The sequence below is a fragment of the Tribolium madens genome, unplaced genomic scaffold (assembly GCF_015345945.1).
Source record: "Tribolium madens isolate multiple individuals breed KSU strain unplaced genomic scaffold, Tmad_KSU_1.1 Scaffold_96;HRSCAF=242;Tcas5.2_LG5, whole genome shotgun sequence".
Taxonomy (NCBI): domain Eukaryota; kingdom Metazoa; phylum Arthropoda; class Insecta; order Coleoptera; family Tenebrionidae; genus Tribolium; species Tribolium madens.
In genome coordinates this window covers 2,271,759-2,295,799 of record NW_025401068.1, presented here as the reverse complement: position 1 = coordinate 2,295,799, position 24,041 = coordinate 2,271,759, and the positions used below count along the sequence as shown (strand labels likewise).

Genomic DNA, 24,041 nt, shown 5'->3' with positions numbered 1-24,041 from the left:
ATTTACGATTACTATTCTGAATTATTTTACACAATTATTTTTTAAACATCTTTTTATATTGTTTTATTTATTTACCTATTAATAATTAACGTACTTATTATTTAAATTGGCTAAAGAAATTATATGTAGAGACATTTTCTAATCGATATTTTTTATTACAACAAAGCTTAAAGTTTTCTGAAATCTGATAATCGAGCATTTTAGACATCAGTCGTCAGCACCCATAAATTCTATTTTGTGTCTGTTTGAACCTTGGATGAATAAAGATGTGAGTCACTCAAAATATTGAGTATCAACCCTCAATTTCAAATAAAACTTTTCACTAAAAAGTCACTTGAAGGAATAATTTTTAATTTTTTAAATGTTCGAAACATCAAATTAATTAATTAAACAAAGTAACAAAACGTTTTAATTTGTATCTAAAATAAATAGAAATTTTTAATGTATAACATTCATTCTAAAACTCAACAATTAATCAAAGAAATTTACTTTCTCATATCCGTGACACTTCCCGGAAGCAAGCATTACTTCATTTCACCTTCTTTATTTGTTTAGATTAGAGACGATGCCTTGTTGCTCTAAAAATCGCCTCAGATTGAATTTTACAATCAATATTTTTGTTAAAATTAACTACTTTTGTTAAACATGGAATCATTACAAATAAAAAAAATGTTTATGATTAACATAGAAATAGGCACAAAATTTGTTTTCTTATTATTCATCAATATTTGTTTAACGCTAAAATTTTTACACGTGTGTGAGATTATCTTTATCACAAACCTAAAATAAAATCGATGTCACAAATACACACAACGTCTACTGAATTGCAATAATCACATTTTGTTATCGCAAAACCACAATTTTTCAAAAAATGAGTCCTTGTTACAATTTTACGGTCCTTAACCTATTTTGAGCCCGTGTAAAATGTTATCTTTGGTACCTATTATCGTTGAATTTTTTTAAATTAAAACAAAAGGCATATTTCATTGGTGCCTCATTTACGCCGTTCGATAACTTATCTAATCAATAAATTTCAGTTGTGCCTAAAAACCCACTCATTTCGAATTGATAAATTCGTAGAAATCTGATAGAAAGTCAAATTTCAGCAAATTAGTCGATATTGTTCGTGATCACCAACCCAAAATGGTTACACGCTTCAAGCCCATGTAAGGATAAAACCCGAGTAAATTTTCTCTTCGGCGTGAAAAAGAGATAATCGCGATTATGCCGTTACCGACTCGATAAACATCCGAGCGTAGAAATTCCGAAATTGTTTGGACCGGAGTTTTTCCGGGCGTAAAATCGCAAATTCCAGGAGAAGTGCATCGAGGAGCGCATATCGCTCCAAACCACAACCACTCCAAGCTCGAAGGTATTCCCCACAGCTTAGTCTCCTTCCGTTCGCCGTTCACGACACATCACTCATAGTCTCGTCAGTCGCGCATTCACATTTTCAAACACTTGTGTGCGATGTTGGTGCAAAATGACGCCGATTCCGGGCCTCCGGAGCGGCCAACCGGAGTTTTGGATTCACCCATTTTGGCGAGAGTCGAGAGGGTTTTACTCCGGCACGAGGAGGGCTTCGAAAGGGACAGGAGGTACTTCCCAAGGCCCGAATACACGCAGGTGAGGAAAATTGGATATTGACACTTTAGGAATGTAACAAGGCCAAATGCTAATTATTAATTGACAAGAATTTACTTTCAAAATTTGGACGAGGTTTGAATTTGTGAAAAACTCATCAAGGAATTAATAAACAATAAAAGAAAACGGATAATTTCGCTCTGGAAGTTTATATTAATTTCTAACAAACATAATTGGTGAAGAAAATTAAAATAAGCATTTCTTGAAACCATTTAGAAGAAGTAGGATAAGTATAGTTCGAAGGAAATTAGATATCTGATTATATAGTTGATTAGTGATCATTGCAAAAATAGATTTTACTGGTTGCTTGTTTGTAATTTAAAAAGTTTAATCAAGATTTTATGCAAGTGGAACATTCAATGTCATCCAATAATAGAAACATTAGAAAATATGATAGCATGCTTGAGGACACTACTAAATCTTTGGTTTAGATTTAGAGATTTATAACAATTTGATCAAATCTAAATTTACTAGCTTTTTACTATAATATAATCTCTAATTTCATGTTCTGATTATTATAAATTAAATAAAAATAAATTTTATTTGGTATCTAAATGTAAACTTGCATATTCGATCCGATAAAACGTGGGAATTTAGTTAGCGTTCGAATTTTTTAATGGTGACAGCAATAAAATGGCACGCAAATGTGTTACTTTTGACAGTTTTCACATGCGAGATATGTTGAAGCGATTGTAAATGGAAAATGTCAATAAAACACTACTCAAGTCTGCAAAAAATTTGATCATTCTATTTCCGTCTGGTTGAATTATTTATTTATATTTTCACCCATGACCTGAAAATTGTAAACATGAGTAAATATTTGTACATATTGAAATTTATCAAAAATCTTGTTAATTTTTATAGTAATTCATCCGACGTCAATTGATTCTATTTATGATTTGTGGTTAAACAAGGAAGGTCAATTTATTTCAAGCTATAAAAATTTATGCACTGATAATAGTTAAAAACTAATAACTTTATAATAAATAGATTTCACTATGGTATGTGCGAAAAATATTATAAACACATCTGGCACAACATTGTAAAAAATGGTTCATATGGAGCAACTATTCCAAGCACTTTGGTCATATTTATTCTACTAAATTTGGTTAATAATTGGGTAAATAAACCAGCTATTTTTTGATAGAAAACAGGTGAGTAATTAAATAAATATTTGGTGCTCACTGCAGCTGAAATAAAAAATGACCTTATGATAATTTTATTTGACTCAAGTGATAAATTTTTTATTAGCGTTTCAAACCCTAGTTAAGAATAAACTTTTGAATGAAAATAATGCATTATTTCCAACTGTATGGCAGCGGGTTTTTGCATATTTAAACTAATTTAAAATTCTATAAGCAATTGTACTTGTTTTTCAGTTTTTATATCAAGCACAATATGAACTCAAAACTCGAGTTTAAAACCGAGATTGTACTATTCTGAATGTAATCCTGTTATGAATAGTGGACTTTTATTAATGAAAAAGAACCATCACATTAGCAACTCGACTGGTTTCCAAAGCCGAAACGGGCATCGTTTTTCGGCATTGTCATTCACATCGCCATAATAAACTTGCTTGGTAACCCTTTTTAGTGTGTCCTTTTAATACAATTATCCTCAATACAATAGGAAGTGCATTGCCCAAAAACAGTGAAATTCCACTGCAATTACATGGATTGTTATTTCTCACTTTCTTACAGAAATTCGTGTTCTTGCGTATGAAAAAACTGAGAGAAAGCATGTACGATAATTGTAACGCGTAACTGGGTTTCGCTTTATATTCCCTGCAAGTAGCAATAAACACACCCTATAGTTTTCAATTTATTTAAAACTGCCCAACCTAATGTGATAAAACTAGTCGGAAAAAAAATAAATATTTGTTTATTCAGTGAGAGAGTAATTTGCATTGCCAGTCGAGAGTAACATTAATATTTCAGAAGCCATTAGAGGCAAACGCCTATTTTCCACCCCCATCATTCAAGAATGAATGTATTGTTTTGTAACACAAGTGGAAACTTGAAATATACACTTGCTGATAACATTTAGACTGCAGATTCAGGGGTTGTACGCAAATAATTTCTCATCAGAATTAAATAGAATTTACAAGATTTTACTATAAATTTCAATTAGTTTCTGGGGTTAATAACGCAATGGGCCTACGGATTATCCCGGGAATTAGCACAAATGAAAAAAATAAATTGCAAATCCAAGTGATTTGGGAAATTTTTGTGAATTACAAAAACGGGGGTAAGAAATTTGCTCGCACACCTGGGAATTTTATCTCAAAATATAAAGATTAGAAAACACAAGAAATGCTATATCGATTGGCGTAGATTTATTCCAGCTTTTAAAACAAGTAGAAATGGGTTGGTTTTCGGAATATCAGTAGTGGTTTTAATCAAGTAAAACAAATATTTAAAGCGATAACTGCGGAATATAGAACGCAGAAGTAATAACTACGACATTTTTTTAGTTTGTTCACTTTCGAACGAACCAATTTCTATTTTCAATCGACAGTTTTGGCGAACAAAAGTAGATGACTATAAATGGGAATGCAAGTCATGGATAACGATGGAGTTAAAAGCTATATAGAAGTCGAGGTAGCGAATTTCTCTTCTTTGGTATGAATTCATAATGAGATTGACAATAATTACACGCCATTTGCATACCTGTAGAAATACGTTTTTCGACTTAAAAAGAGAATCTGTTAGTCGTGACTTAATTAATGTTTTTGGGTTAGCGGTATTTAATAGGTATGGTAGAACTATCTTGTTGATATTGCGAAAATGCAGTTTTCAAAGTTAGTACAAGTGTTTCTTAGTGTTTAAAGAGATAAAGATTTAGATAAAATTCAACGAAATCGTAGCACGTGTGAAATGATAAAATAAAATCAATGGTTATTTTCTTTAATTTTGTTATCACACAAAATTCTTAAGGTCGACCGGAAGTTTTAACGCTATTTTTTTAACTGAAGACTTGATAATATTTCAACATAATCGACATTGCAACTTTCTATAACTGCCGACTTCATTAATTACTTGAAAAAATTATTTTTATTAGTAAGCATTATTTATGTTGTTTGAATTAAATTAGCGATGGAGTGGGATTAATTAATAAACAATCCTTTATCGGGCAAAGACCAGCCATCAACTGCTGGCGTATCCTCACTCTGTGTTGATTACATTTTTACAATGGTTTGAGTGAGTTTATAATTGTAAAACAATATAAATATTGATAAAGAAAACATAAATATTTTTCTGCCTGGTCAGTAGTATTAACACGCCACTTGTTAAAAACGGTGGTGCTGAAAATGACCTCAATAGAGTGATACACTTTAGTCACAATTATCAGTTATTAAAACGGGGAAATGTTTAGCCACAATTTGCGTAAGTAATTAAGCAATTACTTGCACAGACTACAATTTTTACGAAACGTTTAATATTGTTCGCAAATCCCACTTGGTTTGTGAGCTAAGCGTTTTTACAATGATTCATCGGCGTTTTAACACCAATCAACTCATTTAACACTATGATCTTCCGTCATTATTAAAATTAGTGTAGACGTTGACCCACCCGCAGAATTTCAGATGACTAGTCGGAACGACTAGACAACAATAAAGCGAGAAAATCATTACTTTCTTTATTTTGCATCTTCTCAACCGTTTATTTGCATATTTTGCGATTCATTTCAATTGCAGACAATGCATATTTAAGTTGGGTGATCATCGATCCGGTGTCACGAATGACAATGACGCCAACCAACAACATTGGAAAAAATTATTGCCCGGAGTTAATTAAATATCTCCTCGTTAAGAAAAAGTGTGATCGGATTACGTAATAACACAGATGACAAAAAGGTTAATAGTGAAATTTTTCTAATGGGATGAAATGGAGAGATGTTATGAAACTGATTCACGCATGTTCCTGATTTTTTCTTATCTCATAAAATGAGATAATACTAATCTCGAGAAATCTTGTGTGTCAACAAAATTTTTCGAGGTCTAAAACATATCCTAAAAATTGGGTACACAGAACTATTACTACATTTTGGACACGTTGTGCCAACAGTGCAAGAATCTGTGAAAAGCCTCAATTTCGTGAATTGTTTACAAGAAAAGCCATTATTTTTATTTAATGTTAAATAAATTAAAATTGTAATTAACAAATTTTATTGCGATAAACGTTAGTCACAACATGATGAATTTGTTATTTGTCACCAGAATTATGACTTTCAGGTTTCGTAATTTTTTCTATTACATTTTTTGTGGTTATTACTTATGACATAGTTAGTCAAAAAATAATAATTTATGTAATGAAATTTTTATCTTTAATCTGGTTGGAATTTCTCAATTTCTTAACATTAATGAATAAGAGAAAAAATATACAGTATGTTCCCGGATTGAGTTTACAAGAGGAAAAAAATTGTTATCTTTGATTTTATACTAAAACTTCAAAGGAATAACATTTTGGGCTCAACCTAAAACGAGAAAATCTCAGCCGCAAAATTCGGTCTCAGACCTGAAAAATAATTTGACAGCGCCCTTGTATCGAAAACAACTATTGTATTTTAAAGCTGTTTTTTCGAGTTACCATTTTAAAATTATGTTTTTCACAAACATTTTTGTAATTTAAATGCGTAAAATCATTTGTGAAAGTGACATCGTTGAAGTTATAATTTTAGATTTGCTCGTTTTAGATAAAACAAAAAATGATTTTTCTTTGCAGTTTTGGCGTTAAATCAAAGATAATTATTTTCTCTCTTGTAAACTCAATCCGGGGACATACTGTATATGAAAGAAAAAATAATTTTATAAAACAATTTTGAAAATGACAATTTTTTTTAACTTTCAGATTTCTTACAAATGACAATTCTTTACAAAAGTGCTATTTTATAAACAGTCGGCATTCATTATTTTTTTTAATTTTGTAAAAGTTATTAGGAATTAGGTGTTTGTTATTCTCTTTGAAGTTTCATATATCAAAGCTGGGAGAAGTTGCTAACAGTTTCTTTACAAATTCAAATATTGCATCACATTGTTACTTTTACTTTCTTGTAACGTATAAAAAATGTTTTTTTGACTCAAAATTAAGCTTTTTTAAAATACTATAATTCTAATTTTGTGCTTGGTGACCTGTTACTTTCTTTCCTTGTTTTTTGAGTGTAATTTAATTTTAATATATCTTTGTTCAACAGTGGGTCGTTGCTATCGACAATAAAAAAATGTTTTAACTGGGAGGTCGGCAACAGTAATTATTTACTATTTTAATAAACACTTAAATTAATAGAAATTGAATGGATTAAGATTTTTCTTTAGATACCTATTTAATATGTATAGGTATAAAGTATTGATTACTGGTAATCATATAATTTACTTACTTACTTGACATTTAAATTATTTATTGGAAAAAGCTATAAAGTATTTAATAATGTTGCAATAAAAATGGTTTTGGAGTCATTACATGATATACTGATCACATAATTACAATTATTATGTCCACTTTTTCATAAATATAAGTTGTTGGTTAACTGTTTATTTTTGTTGTGAGGTCTCTTATTATTCATAAACCATATTTTACCTGTTATTAGCATCATTTGATTATAGAGACAAACCAATGACCCGTTTTCCCAATTCTAATGCGTCCTTGCAGAATTACCAAAATCTTGATTTAATCCGCATTAGAACAATTCGACATATCAAGTAGCTAAACGGAAGGATGTGTTTCGAAATTTTATCACGGAACCACGGACATGAGTAACTTGAACCACTGAAAGATTTATGATTAAAAAAACTGCTCATTACTTAATAGCACTCATTAAGTGATTCACGTCAATTAGGGGGACTCGCATTTTAATTACTTATTAAACATACAAAAGAATTGTCGAAATTGCCCGTCTCGTGCACGCAATTCTTGACTTAAATCGATAAATGGCAGTTTTTGAGTGGATATTTGGTCATTGCCTTGACCGTCTTGCGACACCCATGCTAATTACTGTAAAGATGCAGAATGTGTCATCCTGCGGCGGAAGGACGACGGTTGGGTTGAATGACAATGAAGACAACCTGTTATTGGAGACCATTTAAAAAAATTGCAGCGATTTCCTGCCGATTTGCAAATGGAAATTGCTGATAACACCTACGCAAGACTAGCATTGTCTTGGGTAATATCTAACGCCCCCACGATTCTCACTATGAGTGTGTAAATGATGACACACTGCTCACTCAGATAGAATAAATGTGACAACTAAATTTAAAATCTTGAGAAACATTTTCCCGTGAGTAATTTTTATTGCGAGAAAAATGATTCTAATAAATTAGTGGCATCATTTTCGTCCGATTACGGTCGATAAATGTCAACAGACTTTTATAAAATCTATCGCCTTATATAACGCCAGGAAGTCGGTTTTTATTAAAAAGATCGTGAGTAATGGCTACCGGAATTTGATATTATCTTATTGCGATTTTGTCCACAAGGTTTATCACAACTTTTCAAATTTTGTTAGAGAATTTTAACTCCGGTCGTTGCTCTAGCCGCACAATAAACGTTTCCAAAAAAAAAACAAAAACCCTAAAAATACGAACATTCAAGTACAAGCTATTGCTTTTAGAGATTTATTAAAACAGTTCGAAATGTGAAGAATGCAGACTGCACTCATATAAATCCAGCAATAAGTTTCCTGTTTTATCCAGTCTCATTTAGTTTCACAACATTAGGTTTGCATTTCCGAAATGGAGTTTGTCTGCAAACGCTCCCCAATTTCTCTACGGTGCAAGGCGTCGTATACTTCAACAGTTTACATAAGTTTCTACCTTCTTTAAAAAAATGTTAACAAAAATCATAAATAATAATAAACAGAATGCCGCTTGTTGTGTTATCAGGAATGATAATGACGAAGGAAGGAAGTTCTGGCTTCTGACTTACGCATTTTTATCTATTTTTAAAAGTGCCGTTGTTAATAATTGTTGTGGCGTTGCTAGTTTAATTGCTACTGAAGAGATAAGAATGCCTACAAAGGAAAGCGCAAAAATGCATGTTGCAGGGTCAGATTTACATAACCTTTAGATTTGGAGGACTAGAATTTGACAATAAATCCAAGAAAGAGTTGATTAGCTGACAAATAAAAACTTGCATTTATCACTTGTGCATTTTTCTTGTTTTTTTTTAAGAACTATTTCTCCTGTTTAATTTCCTGCAACACTAGGATGTGATTCTCGCTTTGCAACAGATGCGGACTAGTTTTTCAACAATGTTGCTGCATTTTATTATTGTAATAGTCTGATTATTCACAATTTCTTGAAAACTTTCTTCGTTCCACAACTTGAAGGCACATAAATGTGACAACTGAAGAAGCAATTTAATATAATTAACACTAGTACTTTTTAAAGTAAAATGTTAAAAACTGAAATAAAAATTATAAGTCTATAAACATAAAACAAAGATTCCATTATTATTCTTAAAATAATCAAAAGTTTTAGAAAATAAAATAAACACAAAAGAAATTGTTATTTATGTATCAAAGGAATAACTACTTTTATCCCGAGAATGTAGTTAATGCTACGAGTAGAGGTGATCGCAAGGAGCAAGAGCATTTTCATTTGAGGAATTAACGATGTTTATTCTAGAAATATACAGGGTGTTTACGGTCTTGAGGTTGAAATTTAAATGAGATGATATTCACGGTAATAGAAAACTAATACGCTATATAAAACAAAAATTGACGTTGTTAAAGGAAATTATTCATTTTACACTATTTGTTTGAGAACTTCTGCTTCGGCTGCAACAATGGTCATTAGTATCATTACCTTATGTTTCACCGTAAATCATAATCACGACAACCAATTTATTATTTAATATTTTGCCATACATGTTTATTAATTTGGAGAAAATTTAAGAAAAACGAATCAAGCCTATTGGAAACCATTCGCTGAAAGAGATTAAACAGAAGATCTTCGAATTTTGATAAAAACTAAAGCAAAAGCAAATCAAATGATGACAGTGTCAAAACTATGAAGTGACTTGTCATGGATACGATATTTTTATCTGTTGCAACAATACAATTTTATCTGAACAAGGAAATAATTCCAGTGACCCTCAAACCGTGTACCAATATTTTGGAGTTAAATAACATTTTTGATAATAACAATTGTGTGAGTTTTTTTCTCGGTTACAGTATTTCTGTACTCTTCTATTACTAAGTCAATTTTCAACTCCAAGACACCCTGTATTTAATCAACATTCAACAAATAAATTAACAAGTTAAGTTAATGTAATAGGTGTTTGAAGTGTCTACCATCGGCTTCTAAACATGCACTTAGTCGGTTGGTAAACGATAACAAAACATGTCGCATCGTTTGAGAGATGATTTTTTTGCTTTAATGTCAAAGAGACAAGACTAATAACAGCTATCGTGAATTCAGTTATAATAATTTTCAAAATTTAAAATCAAGAAATTATTGCAGTATGTTTACTGGGTTGTGGCAAAAAAAAGCAGAAATAACTCTCTCGTGAATAACACCGTATACTATTTTTTGCACGACTTGAGTTCAAAAATTCAAGAAATTGGCTGTTTTTCTTTAATAAAATTTAAAAATTAGCATAAAGCTAACATTCTTTGAAATTGCACCATAGTAACAATAAAAATGTTTGTTGTCAATGAGCCTATCAATGGAATGGGAATGACTTAGTAACGGGAGCAAATATTTGCTCTCGTCGTTAAGTTCATTTCTCTCCCTCGGGTGAGAATTTTAACTTCTGTCGCAATTTTGACATAAGAAAAGTTGATTTTTATTCCCGGCCGTGCAAAGAGTATGTTTATGTTAAAAAACTCTTAAAAGAATCTACTCATTCACTTCCAGTTTATTGTATTTCCGAGGAAATAAAGTACTTACTACAATATTTTTAGTCAAAGTTAGTCAATACTAGTCAAAAATGAAACTTTTTTTTATTCTTATTTAGTCAAAACAAGTCAAAAATGAAGCTTTTCTTTATTTTTTGTTGGGGGAAAAGATATTTTACACTATGGTTGTAATTAGTTTTATAAATTGTTGTTTTTATTAAAGATTTTTATTTACTCGCGCCCCAGAGAAAAATTTCAAGTAAGATAAGATTCCAGGAACATGGAAAACATGTTTAAAAAATTTCATATGTCAAAAAATTTTGACATTTTTTGATATTTGACATCTTTTTATGAGTATTTCATCTCAAAAAATTGCTAGTAATCGGTAACACTTGAGGTAATAAAATTGGGTGATATCTCCAACAAAAAAATTGATACAAAATATTTTTATGATTTCTTTTATTTGAGGACTTTTTGTGTTTATTTTTCTAAATGTAACTTAATTTTTTTAAAACAATGTAATCGATTTTGAAGAGCTAACCTCCAAGATTCTGTTTTAAATTAAAAAACACTTTTTGAAAGGTTTGTTAATCTTTCACCTATAATTTTGTAAATATTTTTAGGAAAAAAAAAAGTTTTTTAATGAGTATTTTATTTTTTACTTATCTTTGCTTTGTTTTTATTTAGAAATAAGTGAGAAATTAAAAAAATTAAATTTTACGTATAAAATTCCTTTTCAATCGTTTACCTACTCAGTCAAAGAAGCTTTCCGAAAATACAAATCGTAATTCATTTCTTAAAATTGTAGTTAATTTTTGTTTTCATTTCTGTTATATACATTTTTTGTATTAATGTTATACCTACTAAAAATGTTTCTCCAGACATCGTTTTAAGGCTTGTATTTTTAAAAGGAAATGTAAATGTGCAAGGTTAGAAGCTCGAATGATGCTGTTTGGAGAATTCAGATCCTTCATAAGTTAAGCAGGTATCTAAACTTTATTTGAAGTCTCTGCTTTATGTATTTATTTTCGATTCAGCATTAAGCAGAAAGTCAGAGCAATATAAAATTTATAGACCGTTCAAACTCCTCAATAAATAATGTATAAAATGTAAAACGTTGGTAAACGGCCGCATATTTACTCACAATAATATAATATCTCTTAGACGAGCCGACAAGAAAGTCTTTCGAATCAGCATAATGGTGATAAATTATGACAATTTTCTGAATAATTTCCAATAGTAACAAGTCTTGCAAAGCAGTTGCACAAGTTATTTGTGCAATTAGCAGGATGCTGGCATACAAAATGCGCATTTTTTTCATAAATGTCGCCGTTTCTAATTTATATCAAAGATTTCGACCTGAGGCAAACCGGATGCAAATCGGTCGAACGTCTTCCGGGACAACAACCGCAGGCATTTTTATCACGCGTTGCAAGATAACTACTTTTGGTATGTAAAAATCCAATCGAATTCTGCGAACGCTATATCGATGTAATTCTGTTTATTAATGTTTTCCCCAAACCGTATACATGGCAAGAAATTGCGAGTGGAGTATATTGTGGTCCCCACGGGCGTTCTAAGTGTGTTCGTGGCGGCTGTCTGGGGACGGCTATTTAATAAATATCCCACACCACCTTAAATATTTATCTCAAATTTGGGAATTGTTCTTTTGCAGTCTCTTCTTTCTTCGAGCTTCGGAAAGGAGTCGACTGCTACGATCAAACGCGGCTTGTTGTGGCAGCAGAGAAAGAAACTCTTCAGTCGTTGGAAGGAGCGATACTTCATCTTAACGCGAGATTATTTGTATTGTTTTCAAAGAGCTTCCGGAGCTGATAAAATATCGGAAATGGGACAGTTTCTCTTCAAAGTCAAGCTGGTTGACATTGAACGAGTCGAATGGGAAAACAAGAAGACTTATAGTATTGTAGCTTTGGTGCTGGGAAGGGATGGGAAAATCTTTCTAAGGACACCTGACGGATTAGAAGACTGGTTTGAGTTGATTGAAGAGTGCATGCTGATGAGCAAGGAAAGGAGGAAAGCACTGAGACATTCACACGATGGAAAACCGAGAGATAATAACAACATCACAGGGTCGTTGGGAGAATGGATGCTTCCTCATCACAAACTACGTAAGATTTTATCTTTAATTTGTTACACTACTGAGCACAAGAGCGTTACCTACAGCTGCAACAAATCATAGAATCAAGAAAAACACGAGTAACGTTTACGTTATTTTTCTTATCGCAGCGTTCAAACATCTTGTAATTTACCTCTGAAAATGAAACTAATATTTGGCTTCAAATAACTTAAAACTTGTAAACTTTGTAAATATTTTATCGAAATTATTTAAAGAATTTCATGAATTTAGTACATAATTATTTTGCAATATCGAGTGAAGAAATTAATGATCCTCTGGCGAATATTTAGCCAACAATTGATTAATTTGTGATAAAGAAATGATTAAAACAATTATAAAAACATTTTTTTCTAAATTAATAGACTTTACATTTTAAATTATTTAGGAAAACAAATAATTTGTCATTTCGTAAAAAACAATAATTAAAATGACCATTATTTTTACTTTTATACCAAACTGTTTCATTTATTTCAGAAAAACATTAGCGTATTAGTCCTTGTCTCAAATTTTAAAATTTATATAAAAATGTCAAGAATATGTAGTTCAACGGGTTAAAACGACAAAATTTGTGAATTAGAAATATATTTAAAAAATAAGGATCGGTTTATAGAGGTCGAATTAAAAATTAATTTGTTGTTAAAAGTTAATGCGTGATTAACCTGTGAATCTGAGCATCTGGTTGGTTTAGTTTGGTCACATGATCAGTTAATATCTGACGTTTGATTGCAATTAACTTAGACCCGATTTCTGGTACGATTAATCTATTAAACCTTGGTAAAAATTTAACTCTTCTATAGTCGCTAATGTAGTGGTGATCTAATTGATGTTATGGTTTAACTGAGGTTAAAATTTATCTCTCCGTTAAATACAGCCTGTTTCAAAACTTGCACTCTAGAAAAAATTCCAAGTAAGATAAGGTGCCAGAAACATGAAAAAAATGCTTAAAAAATTTTATCTTGTAAATGCTTTTTATAATTATTTAGTAAAGGTGCAAAAATATTGCCAATAAAAGCCAAACAATAACGTTAAATTTAGGATACAGCTTCCTTGTTTCCTTTTTTAATAGGTTGCAGGAAAAAACATTGAAAATTATTTTTCCAACAGAAATAAATAGAGTCAAAGTGCAAAATTTTCAAATTTTTATATTTAGAATTTTTATTTTGTTGGTATCTTACCTTACATGACATTTTTTTCTTGTGCGAAAGTTTCGAAAGATGGAGGCGTCCTTCAAAGTTTCAATTAAAATTATATACACTTAAATAAAAGAGAAGATGATTAATTTTTAATGATTTATATTATTTTTGAAAAAGCTATGAATATTGAAAATTGCACAATCTAATTATTTCAAAATGCCATGAAAATTGTTTAACTCGATAAAGCAAACATTTTCTTTTCTGTTATTAATATTAAAAATATTAGATTTTTCAAAAATTTTGCAAGGAAATCAAAAAATTTTGATTGAAAAAACTCAACATTTAGGTACATTTTTGACAGATTCAGAATACTATATAGTGAACTGAAAAAACCTATCAATTTCCGATAACTCTCGCTCTTAAACTGTAAGATTTTTTTATGGAATTTGAAATATCTTATGTCTTTTAAAATTTTGAGTTTTGAAATATTAAAAAAAGCCAAAAAGGTCATTAAAATATTTCATACTTTTGTTTTCCGATATCGGAGCTATTTAAATAAGTGGTGAATCCACAAAAGCATTGTTTCAAGGAAACTTTTGTCCGAAATCTAAAATTTCGAATTTTTTTGCAGCTTTGAGGCAATTACCCACTGACAGCGTAAGACAGGACATAATAAGAAGACGGGAGTGGACTCCTAGTGAAAAGGATTGGGAGCATCCTACCCTCGATAACAGACTGTCTCGTAAGTATTATCAAATCTTTATTATTTTTTAATAACACTGCATTTATTTACTTTTTTTTAAATAATCACTATTTTCTTATTAACATTCTTCTTGCTTCTAACAACACAGCTTTTGTTTTTATTAGGCAGTAACAATACATCCAAAATTTACAAACCAAAGCACTGGAGATACCATCCATTTTCTTTTCGAAAAAGAAGAAAGTAAGTAAATTTAATTTGCTACTGTTCGTATTTTCAGTATCTCATCCAGTCGCTTTTGTGCTCCGATTCGTGCTTATCTCACCCACTTTTATGCTAATAATTACATTTATTATTAATTTCTTAATTACTATAAACAAATTGACATTACCAGATATTTTTTCATTGCACAAATAAAACTTCAACTAGATTTCGCGGTTGGTCAGACGATTTCTTTTTACTTGACTTTCTTTTACTTGTAATATTCAGCGTTATGTAAAAATAATTGCCACGAACCTCAAATTTATTTTATTAAAGAAAAACCACTAAATTTTGTTACATTTTATTATTACGACATTTTATTATTTGGAATTTACTGTATAATGAGCTATAAATTTGAAGTGCATTTGAGGATATAAAAACTCCGCGATTAAATGTCTCGCTTACTTTATGCGATTTCTGTTCAGGTTCGTGTGAAAGCAATTAGGACCTTGTCACAGCGAGTAAAATAAAGGTCATACTTTCCCTTGCTAAGCTTGCATTTTATGCATGGAACATGATGTAATTACTATAACTGCTTCAAGTATAACAGGTGTTACAGTATGGCAGAATTTATTGTGATTTAAGCATATTTTGTGCACTTTTTTCACAATTTGCAAATTCTATTTCAGTTATGTTCTTTACGCTCTTGGAATAATTACTGTTGATTTAATTATAGTGTTGAGATTGGTAAAATGATAAGTGGTACCTGTTCTTATAGCTAGTTATAACAGATCTCCACGAGGCTTTGGAGAGATAAAAAGGCTTAAATTATGCGTTTGCCTAGAACGCTTGCACATAACTGTTAACTTTGCAGTTTCTTTTCCTGAAATTATCATCCAAACGTTATAAAGTTGAACCATAATCTACACACCGTACATAAATGTTAACAACGGTTTCATACAGTAACAAAAAACGCCGGAGAATAAATGAATCAAATTAAATTATTATGCTTGCCAGATGTGCTTCTTTTATTAAACTAAATGAACACTATCGGTAAATAACTTTCAGGAGGTTTTAAATTTATGTCGATGTAAACGCTCATTGTTAATAATTAAATTACTACTATAGAAATTAATATTTACACTAATTGTTAATTTTAATGCTGTGTATTTCGTTTTGAACAAAATGCTTTTACGTTCGAGTAAGAATAAGTTTGAAGGTAAAATTGATTTGTAACTATGACTCATTAACTAGTGAGGCGATTAGGTGAAGAGAAGAAGAAGTAATCAGCATAAAATGGGTTTTCTACCAGATGAGTTTGCAAAAAGAACATTTCTTCATTTTGGTGAAATAAACAAAATTTTTAATAATAATAATAAGAAAAGGAAATTTACAAAAAATACATTTAATAATATTTTAATTTTTTTTTTTAAATCTTTGTTAAGTGTAATTAGTTCATGTTATTAAAAACATTAGTTTATGTTATAAGAAATAGATTTATTTAGCATTTTCAATTACTTTGTTAAGAAAGAACGGAAAGAAGTGTCATTTGTGCCAGAACGTCGTAATAGTGAAAACGAGCAATTTTATTACTTTTTCTTCTGAAAATAAAATGTGTTTCATTGAAATAAAACAATTTTTTACAGAAAAAGCTTAATTTTGACAATTTTGCGCAAGTGAGAATTTTTTAAAATTTTTGTTTATTATTTGAATGAAAATGAAATGTAGAAAATTTCAAGAGACAGCAAAAAAAGTGGTTTTAACGTGCTTTTTTTTAGAAAATGTGCTTTTTTTAGTGCAAGAGGTATTTTTGTATAAAAACTGCATAAAACTCGACATATATTCGCTAGTTCAATAGGTATTCTTATGTCTGTTAATGCTGACTTTAGATTTATCTCATATAACAGTGAAATAATTAAGAGTCGAATATTATGTAGCAAATGAAGTAAATGCCATTTGCACATAAAATGAGGTTTATTTATGGGAAAGTGTCGTTTGTCATAGATGTATCTCTTGTGTATTTAATAAAATGATTTCAAAACGTAATTATTAATTAATTACAACAATGTAAATTTTGTTTGTCTTTTGACATGATGCACTTTTTACAAATTCAAATTCATAAATAAAATATTTTGATAAATTCATCGAACTGTATTTATTAATGTTCATTATGTTTATTGATCATCATGTCGAAATGTTCATATTTTGGTTCCAATATGTCGAATAAACCATTAATGAAATATGCAATACGTTTGATTAAAATGTAAATTTTCTTTTTCCAGTTTTAACTGACATCGACATTAACACCTACGACGATAGCACCCTCGAAGCCCCGTCAATAACTTCTTATCGAATGAATCAGGATGTTCTGTGCATCCAACCTCCGTCCCTTAGAGGAATGGGCTCTTTTCGTTCAACTAGAGAAACTTCGAATTTTTCAAAACGGAATGTTCCTAATGTCCAAGACATCCCATTTATAAAGTTTAGAGGTAAATTTAGTTAATATTTGTAAGAGATATTAAACTGGTTTATTTCAGAACGTTCGTATAGCGATATTCAAAGAGAGGATCGAAGAATGTGGCGAGGTTTACCCAATGATAACCGCAAGTTACATTAGTCATTCAAGGGTGTTAAGCTAGTCATTTTCAAGTCTTTGGCATCGAAATTGCCATTATGTTATAATGAATATTACACAATGTCTTGATCATAGAAATAACTCAGATAATTATTTAGGTTTTTGACATTTATAGATATTAGTCATATACGTATATTGAACAATTATCGATATATTTAATTTTTTGTACAATTTGTCTTGTACTGTTTGATTTAATAATCTGTTAAGCATATAGTCGTTAATTATATTGTTTTGCAAACCAAAGAATGCTTCATTTGTTCTTGATATGAGCTGTTTATAGTATTTATTGTTTTCGTGTTTAGATATGCCTAGAGACAATCGTGAGATGTATTGTTTAGAGTTAGATGTTACGTTTTTTAAAGGATAATTGTATAATTGTTTGAAATAATGAAATAAATTTTGAAAGCTGATTCGATTACAGAAACGTTTTATTTATACAAACATTTAATATGAAAATTAAAATTTTATGACCTACTTTATCAAATTTATTGATGTTTTATAACGATTTTATCATTTTGCTATTGCTTTTGATATACTTACTCTTGTACCTAACACTCTAAAACTTATTTTAAAAGTCATAGATTAAATACATATGCAGAGTGTCTCCACCTAAGACTTTCGAACGAAATTTGAAATGTATGAGTATTTAGTAGCTAGAAATTAATATCGCATTATTAAAACAACCCTAGCCCTTAAAATGTGATTTTAACATGTCTTTTAAATTACTAAATTACTTAAAATCAAATTGTTAATCGCCAACAAAAAATTTTGGTCACTCAAAATTCTCTTTAACTTAAGGGGACCAACCGTCCTGATTTAGTCAGGACATGTTTAGGTTTTTATTGTCTTGTCCTGTTCTACATTTATGTCCTGCTTTGTCCCGATTTAAGGACTAACATACCTAAGTGTGCAATTTTTTGAGATTTTCATTTGCAGCGAAAACCCGAAAACAAAGTACCTTTCAAGTTAAAGTCGTCATTTCTAATGTGCGGTCATTGTGAAAAAATTGAACTAAAAGTAGAAATACTTAAAAATTGCTTATAATGACCAAATTAACTATTAGTTTTTTTAATGTTTGCTGAAAATAAAAGATCTCTCAAAGCAATTCATACAAAAAATAGTTATTCACAAAAATTGGTTTAAAATTTTTACAACCTAATTGACGTATTTATGCTGATTCAGACGAATGGTTTAGTTATTTTTTTTATGTAGAGTTCTATTTTTTTGTGCCTAACAATACAATGATAGTTTCGCTTAATTTTAAATTAAGAAAATATGAGTTAAAATTACTTTTTTTTTATCTGGAGGTAATTTTATTAGGTGATACTAATTGAATCTCCACCTTCTAAGTTATCTATATTTTAAATTTCTTATAAATCAGTTAGCAAATAACAGAGATATTAGACCCAAGTTTTACGTAGAACATTGTGTGTGAAAATTTTTATTGAATAAAATGTAAATTAATACTCAGTGTAATCTTTAAATCATAGCCTTTGTAAAAAAAGGTTTTATAGTGGATTGTTATTTAAAAAAATAATAAAATTTTTATTTTTGAGTAACGTCACATTTTTATAGTAGGTACTCTAACATTCATCAATTAGTTTTTTCAAAAAAAAAAATAGTTTAAGCAAAAAACGCTTGGTTCTATACTTTCTGTTCTCCTAGTATATACAAATCTAATGCATCATCAAAAATTATTATGCAGACTGTCCAGTGTATAATAGTTATTTATTTGACGAGTTTGAGTGTAAATCGGATGCTTTGTTTGATGAGTAGATTTTTAAACCATGTGATAGTTTATCATCTACGAGGTGGAATAAATGAACCGATTTACACCAAGACGAGTTGAATACAACATTTTATTTTTTGAATTTGATTTAAATCTGTTAAAAATAATCTGACGTTTCGTATTGAGAAATGCCTAACAGTTGTCCAAACTTTCTTATATACACAGAGGCTGTTTTTTACCAAATCATATTATTTCAAAAACTAAGCAAAGTCGATCGATAAAAGTTTATTTTAAAAACATCAGCATTAACAGTTGCATTCAAAAATTCAAGAAATATAAGGTGTTTTCTTAAAAAAAACATTATTTTTTGTGGTAGCTTATCTCTGAAACATTCTGTATAGGTACTTACGTAAAAATACTTTCAGAAGATAATGCTGAAGGTCAGGTTTATGACTTGTGGTATGTGGTATAAAAATTTGTAAATATTGTAACATTTACAAGTCAATAAGAGACTTGACCAAATCGCTGGACACTCTGTAAGTCTGTAGCAAGGCATAGGTTACAGTTGGAGACAAAATACTTTGGTTGTCAATGTCACTTGACTGACATTAATAAATTGTAAAGCATGCTTTAGGACTTATTTTTAGCTACTGTCAATCATAGTTGACAAGTTGTATGTACATATTTTTGATAGCAAAATATAATAGTTGTCATTATTTGAAATTGTTATTTATATTAACGTTAAAGCTTGAATTACATTAGTGTCAAAAAAGTGTCGACCAAAGTATTTTGTCTCCAACTGTACATGCATAAAATTAAAAAAAAATTAGCTATCTAACTATTTTGGGTTTGGCAAAATAATTTCATATGTTTATTTATTGCATGAGAAACATAGGTACACTTGGTTGCAAAAAAATCGGAAAATGTCAAAGCATAAAAATGTCAGATTTTTATATTTAGTCATAGTTTGAACATGGCATGATTCTAAAAGGTTAAGTTAGAACTGGCAGTTAATCTGGTAGTAAGTACTCAACTAATTGATTATCTTGATTTGCATTTGTTGCTCTCGGCATTTAAGTGCGGTATTGCAGAAAAAATAATTTGAATGCGACAGATGACAAATTGACAACTAAATTGACAAGGGCAAAACCAATCTAAAGAAAATTCTATTTTCCGTTTTTATTGCAACCAACTGTACTCGTATTCTACATTGCAACTAATTGTGATTTGTACCTAACATTTATATGGTTATTATTTTGTATTTGTTTACAAAAATATTATATTATGATAATTTATATTGAAGTTTCCTACGGATTTTGACATCCCTTGTATATAAATTTATTCAAAATAAAGGTCACATTTTGTGTTTTTTCCACTAGTGTATTGATCGCTGTCCTTAAAGCTATAGTGTCAATGACAGTGAATTTAGAGATGGCATATCAGTGATTCTGACATCTAAATAAATGAAATTTCGAGAATGGAATACAAACAAAAATTTATTTTTTACGTGTTACTGTAACAAATCAATTTTATATTTTGTTCATTGGCATTTAAAAAAAACTAATAGTGTTAATGTTAAAGTTAATAGTGTGAAATACATGAATATAATTTTAAAATTTTGAAGAAGTGAATTACTTAATTCTTGAATATAATGTCATGAAAATTGCATGTATGTGTATTTAGGCGCTTCACCGGTATTGAATTTCTGAATAATAATCTAATAACAAAATCAAACAAGCTTGCAAATGTATTATGTATTTAACTCAATGAAGCAATTTCACTCCCAAACAAAACGTTAGTCTGCATGCAAATATTCCGATGAAATGGATAGTGACGCGTTGCTGGTTGCCTAGCAACATTGTTGTCAAGCACAGGAGCGCATGGAGATTAAGGGTGTCTCAGGCAACACGATTCCCTTTGCAATTCTTTATCAATACGAAAATCGCAATTTTACCATGTGAAAATCAATTTGTAGAGACGTTGTTTTAGAATTTTATGAAACTCTAGTGTACGTTTTATCATAATATGGTAACGGTATACAGTGACATTGTCAGTTTTTTTAAGAAAAAACAATTTATATCGTCATGTATAAATTTTTCATAGGATCAGAATGGACACTTTCAGCTCGCTCTACCTTTATTATGGAGAAACTGACGACAACAGAACGGAACAGAGGTAAGTGCAATTTATTAATTAGAATAATTTGAGTGTGAAAAATTTTGAATTTTTGTGTAATTTAAATTTGGCGCTAGAGCGCGCCCTCTAGGGTTAGTGACACTTAAATAAATTGTGTTCTTGAAACCATAATATTTTATTGTAAATTTAAATATTTAAGGTTTGTAATGAGATAGATAGCCGACATTTTTGTTAATTAAACATTACGTTTGAGGAACATTTTTATACCTATTCTGTATTTAACAACTAGACGAAGATTATTTAGGTACTCAACGAAACCTTTAATTGCACATTTATGAATTTTGGAAAAACTATAAATTTGAAAAATTTGATTTAAATCGAATTCAGTAAAGTGGCGCCACCACCGGTGATTATCCCAATCTGCGACAGCTCGCTTGATGTTTGCTTTCGAGTTGGATAGAGCACTAGGTTTATAAATTCATTGTAACATGTTTGCACCTCGCAATAAAATAATTGTGGCACTTGTTTGTCGTTCATTAGATTAAGTTTCAGTTTCACTGGTTTTAAAATAAAATTTGGGAATGAATTCAAGCTGACAGGTGCATGTCAATGTTTTGTCCATAACCTTGAATGTGACCAATCAGGTCTCGCGCCGCGTTACTTTGACCAATCAGATTTGCCGTAGAGCCAGGGTCAACAAATCCTTGTGAAATAGCCGAGTTTTGTGTCGGCCATGTTGAAAACAACCTTTTCTTCGACGTGTGCTATTTTTTGGTATTTTCACGTGTTTATGTGCAATAAAGGCGAATAACAGTTGTACAGGTGTTGTGTTTTGGTTTTCGGTTAGTTATTTGTGCAGTGCGAAAATCCCGATGGGACTTTTTCACGACGGTTTACGGTGTTTTCATGTAACGAGACCTTGAATAGTGTTTGGCTTCCAAGCAAACTTTTCATAGTTTTGGATACGGCTCAGCATGATTTTTTACGAAACAGGTAAAGTAATTTCCTTGCGCTTTGCTGTCCTGGCCATTTCCGCGAGGAAATTGCTGAAATAGGGCTATTTCGAGCACCAGTGCTGGCTGGAAAGGTTAGGTTAGGTGTTTGTGGGTTTTAGGTACATATGCATGCACAGTGAAATTGCGTTTTTTAACGTAACGTTGTTTTATTTTTGCTTATTGATTGATGATAAAACACATTTTTATTCCCACCCTTGTGTGGAAGTTTTCTCTCTTGTCAGATTTCATCAAGACAATAGGAAAGATAAGACGAAGGGAGAAACAGATACTTCACGTTACGTATGTCTATTAAGGATAGTAATTAGTCAACGATAAAATGTCAGTCGAGCCACGTTTTATTCCGATGCCAATTACGTATGAGGTGACATCAAAATTGGCGCTGCTAAATAGCTAAATACCGAGTGATTAAAAAATCTTACATATTTTCGAAATGTCAAGATTTCTGACAGCATGACAGACGTCAAAAATTTATTTTCCTTCAACAATTCTCAAAGTGTCGTCAATTTTTGATTTTGTGATCAAAAGGCTGACATATTGTCATTCTATCAATAATACGTAGTGATAAGTAAAATATTCCAAATCAGAACTGTTCAGAAATGAAATGGTTTATTATGATAATACAGTGACGTTTTATTTATCTGTCCATTTTGCCACAAATATTTCACAGATTTAAAACATTTTTTTACAAATTATTCAATTTATTTATAAAACCGTAAAGTAACTAAAACATTTTAACAGCTGCTATTCTTTATTTTCTCATTGTTAAGCTTTTCAGATGTAAATATTAACGACTACAAATTAGAAGTAACATTGAAGCAAAAATATGGTTGCATTGTTAACTTTATGTATCATGATTTATGGGCGATTTAAAATATAAGATGTCAGTGTTTTTTGATGTATGGTGTCATAATGGCAGTTTTGCCAATTTATGTTATCTTTTAAATATCGTGTTTTATTATGTCTTGAATGCTCTCCGTTTATTTTATCAAATTGTCATAATTACTTATCTTTTAAAAGTGGTTACTTTTATACAATGTGATCAAGAATGTATGAATCTGTTGGCAATCCTGACTTTTAATTTTTAAAGGATACCACTTGATTAACAACAATTTAACAATCTTGAGAGGTTTGCGTCAAGTATTTGTCAAGCAAAACGGTATCCGGTTGCAGTGTTACAAATTATTAACAAAAAGACTTTCAAATCTGTTGCCAACGTAAACAGTCCTAAATGATCACGCTGTATTATTTAGCAATTAAGATTTTAGGTTGGAGAATAACGAGTTGGGTCATTTTTTAACAAATTTATCGTGAGGGTTGTAATTATTTCTATGTTGGTACAATAAATCTTGTTCCTTGAAAATTTGCAATGTTATAATTTGAAAAAATTCTCATGCCATTATGTATTTTACTTAGTACTTACTGACAAGAAAATTATCAGTTGTTTACACTTTATTTTGTTTTATACTTACATAATTTTGTAACTCACGCTATTTTAATTTGTGAAATTTACGTTATCTGTTATGTTATAAGAATAAAACTGTTGCTAGAAGCAACAGGAAAAGTAAAATTGCTTTTTTGGTAAGTTTTTTGAATTTAATTTACCCTTTTATAATTATTATGATGTGTTGAATTATAAAACTAGGTCAGTAGTTGATCTCTAAAACTGGTTTTGAAGATTTCGTTTTAATCAGTTGGTAAATTTTTTGTAATTGTAGTAATTTTTGTTTAGTAGTTATGATATTTGATGATTTTATTTGGTCATGATGTCATTCACGGTTTTTATTATTACTACAAAACGTTGAGTAAAGAATAATGTATTCAAATTTTTCAGTGTCATAAGCTGGTTGTTTCATGAATCGCTAACAGTAAAAATGA

General features: G+C 30.1%; 2 protein-coding genes across 3 annotated transcripts in view; both read left to right on the top strand.

Moving 5' to 3' along the window:
* Nucleotides 1–1,208: 1,208 nt before the first annotated feature.
* Nucleotides 1,209–17,700, top strand: LOC123012676. 2 transcript variants are annotated; one of them, XM_044410748.1, is made up of 5 exons: nucleotides 1,209–1,626; nucleotides 12,155–12,608; nucleotides 14,381–14,491; nucleotides 14,617–14,692; nucleotides 16,933–17,067. In XM_044410748.1, the coding sequence occupies exons 1-5, from the start codon at nucleotides 1,471–1,473 to the stop codon at nucleotides 16,940–16,942; spliced, it is 807 nt and encodes a 268-aa protein (XP_044266683.1). In that variant the 5' UTR covers nucleotides 1,209–1,470; the 3' UTR covers nucleotides 16,943–17,067. The 2 variants fall into 2 exon arrangements, with proteins under 2 accessions (XP_044266683.1, XP_044266682.1); XM_044410747.1 differs by lacking the exon at nucleotides 14,617–14,692 and adding an exon at nucleotides 17,188–17,700 and having other exon boundaries at nucleotides 1,225–1,626; nucleotides 16,933–17,139.
* A 4,172-nt stretch (nucleotides 17,701–21,872) lies between these two features.
* The window catches only part of LOC123012454 (nuclear receptor coactivator 1), an 87,030-nt gene continuing 84,861 nt past the window's right edge, over nucleotides 21,873–24,041 (top strand). Inside the window, exon 1 of the mRNA XM_044410384.1 lies at nucleotides 21,873–22,143. The gene's annotated coding sequence lies outside the window, so the exon portion shown is untranslated. The remainder of the gene's footprint in view (nucleotides 22,144–24,041) is intronic.

Excerpts from the sequence above, each read along its gene's own strand:
- LOC123012676 (XM_044410747.1), top strand. The coding sequence starts at position 1,471 with ATGTTGGTGCAAAATGACGCCGATTCCGGGCCTCCGGAGCGGCCAACC. Across the intron at positions 12,609-14,380 it reads GCTTCCTCATCACAAACTAC|CTTTGAGGCAATTACCCACT; the intron begins GTAAGATTTTAT and ends ATTTTTTTGCAG. Across the intron at positions 14,492-16,932 it reads CCTCGATAACAGACTGTCTC|TTTTAACTGACATCGACATT; the intron begins GTAAGTATTATC and ends TTCTTTTTCCAG.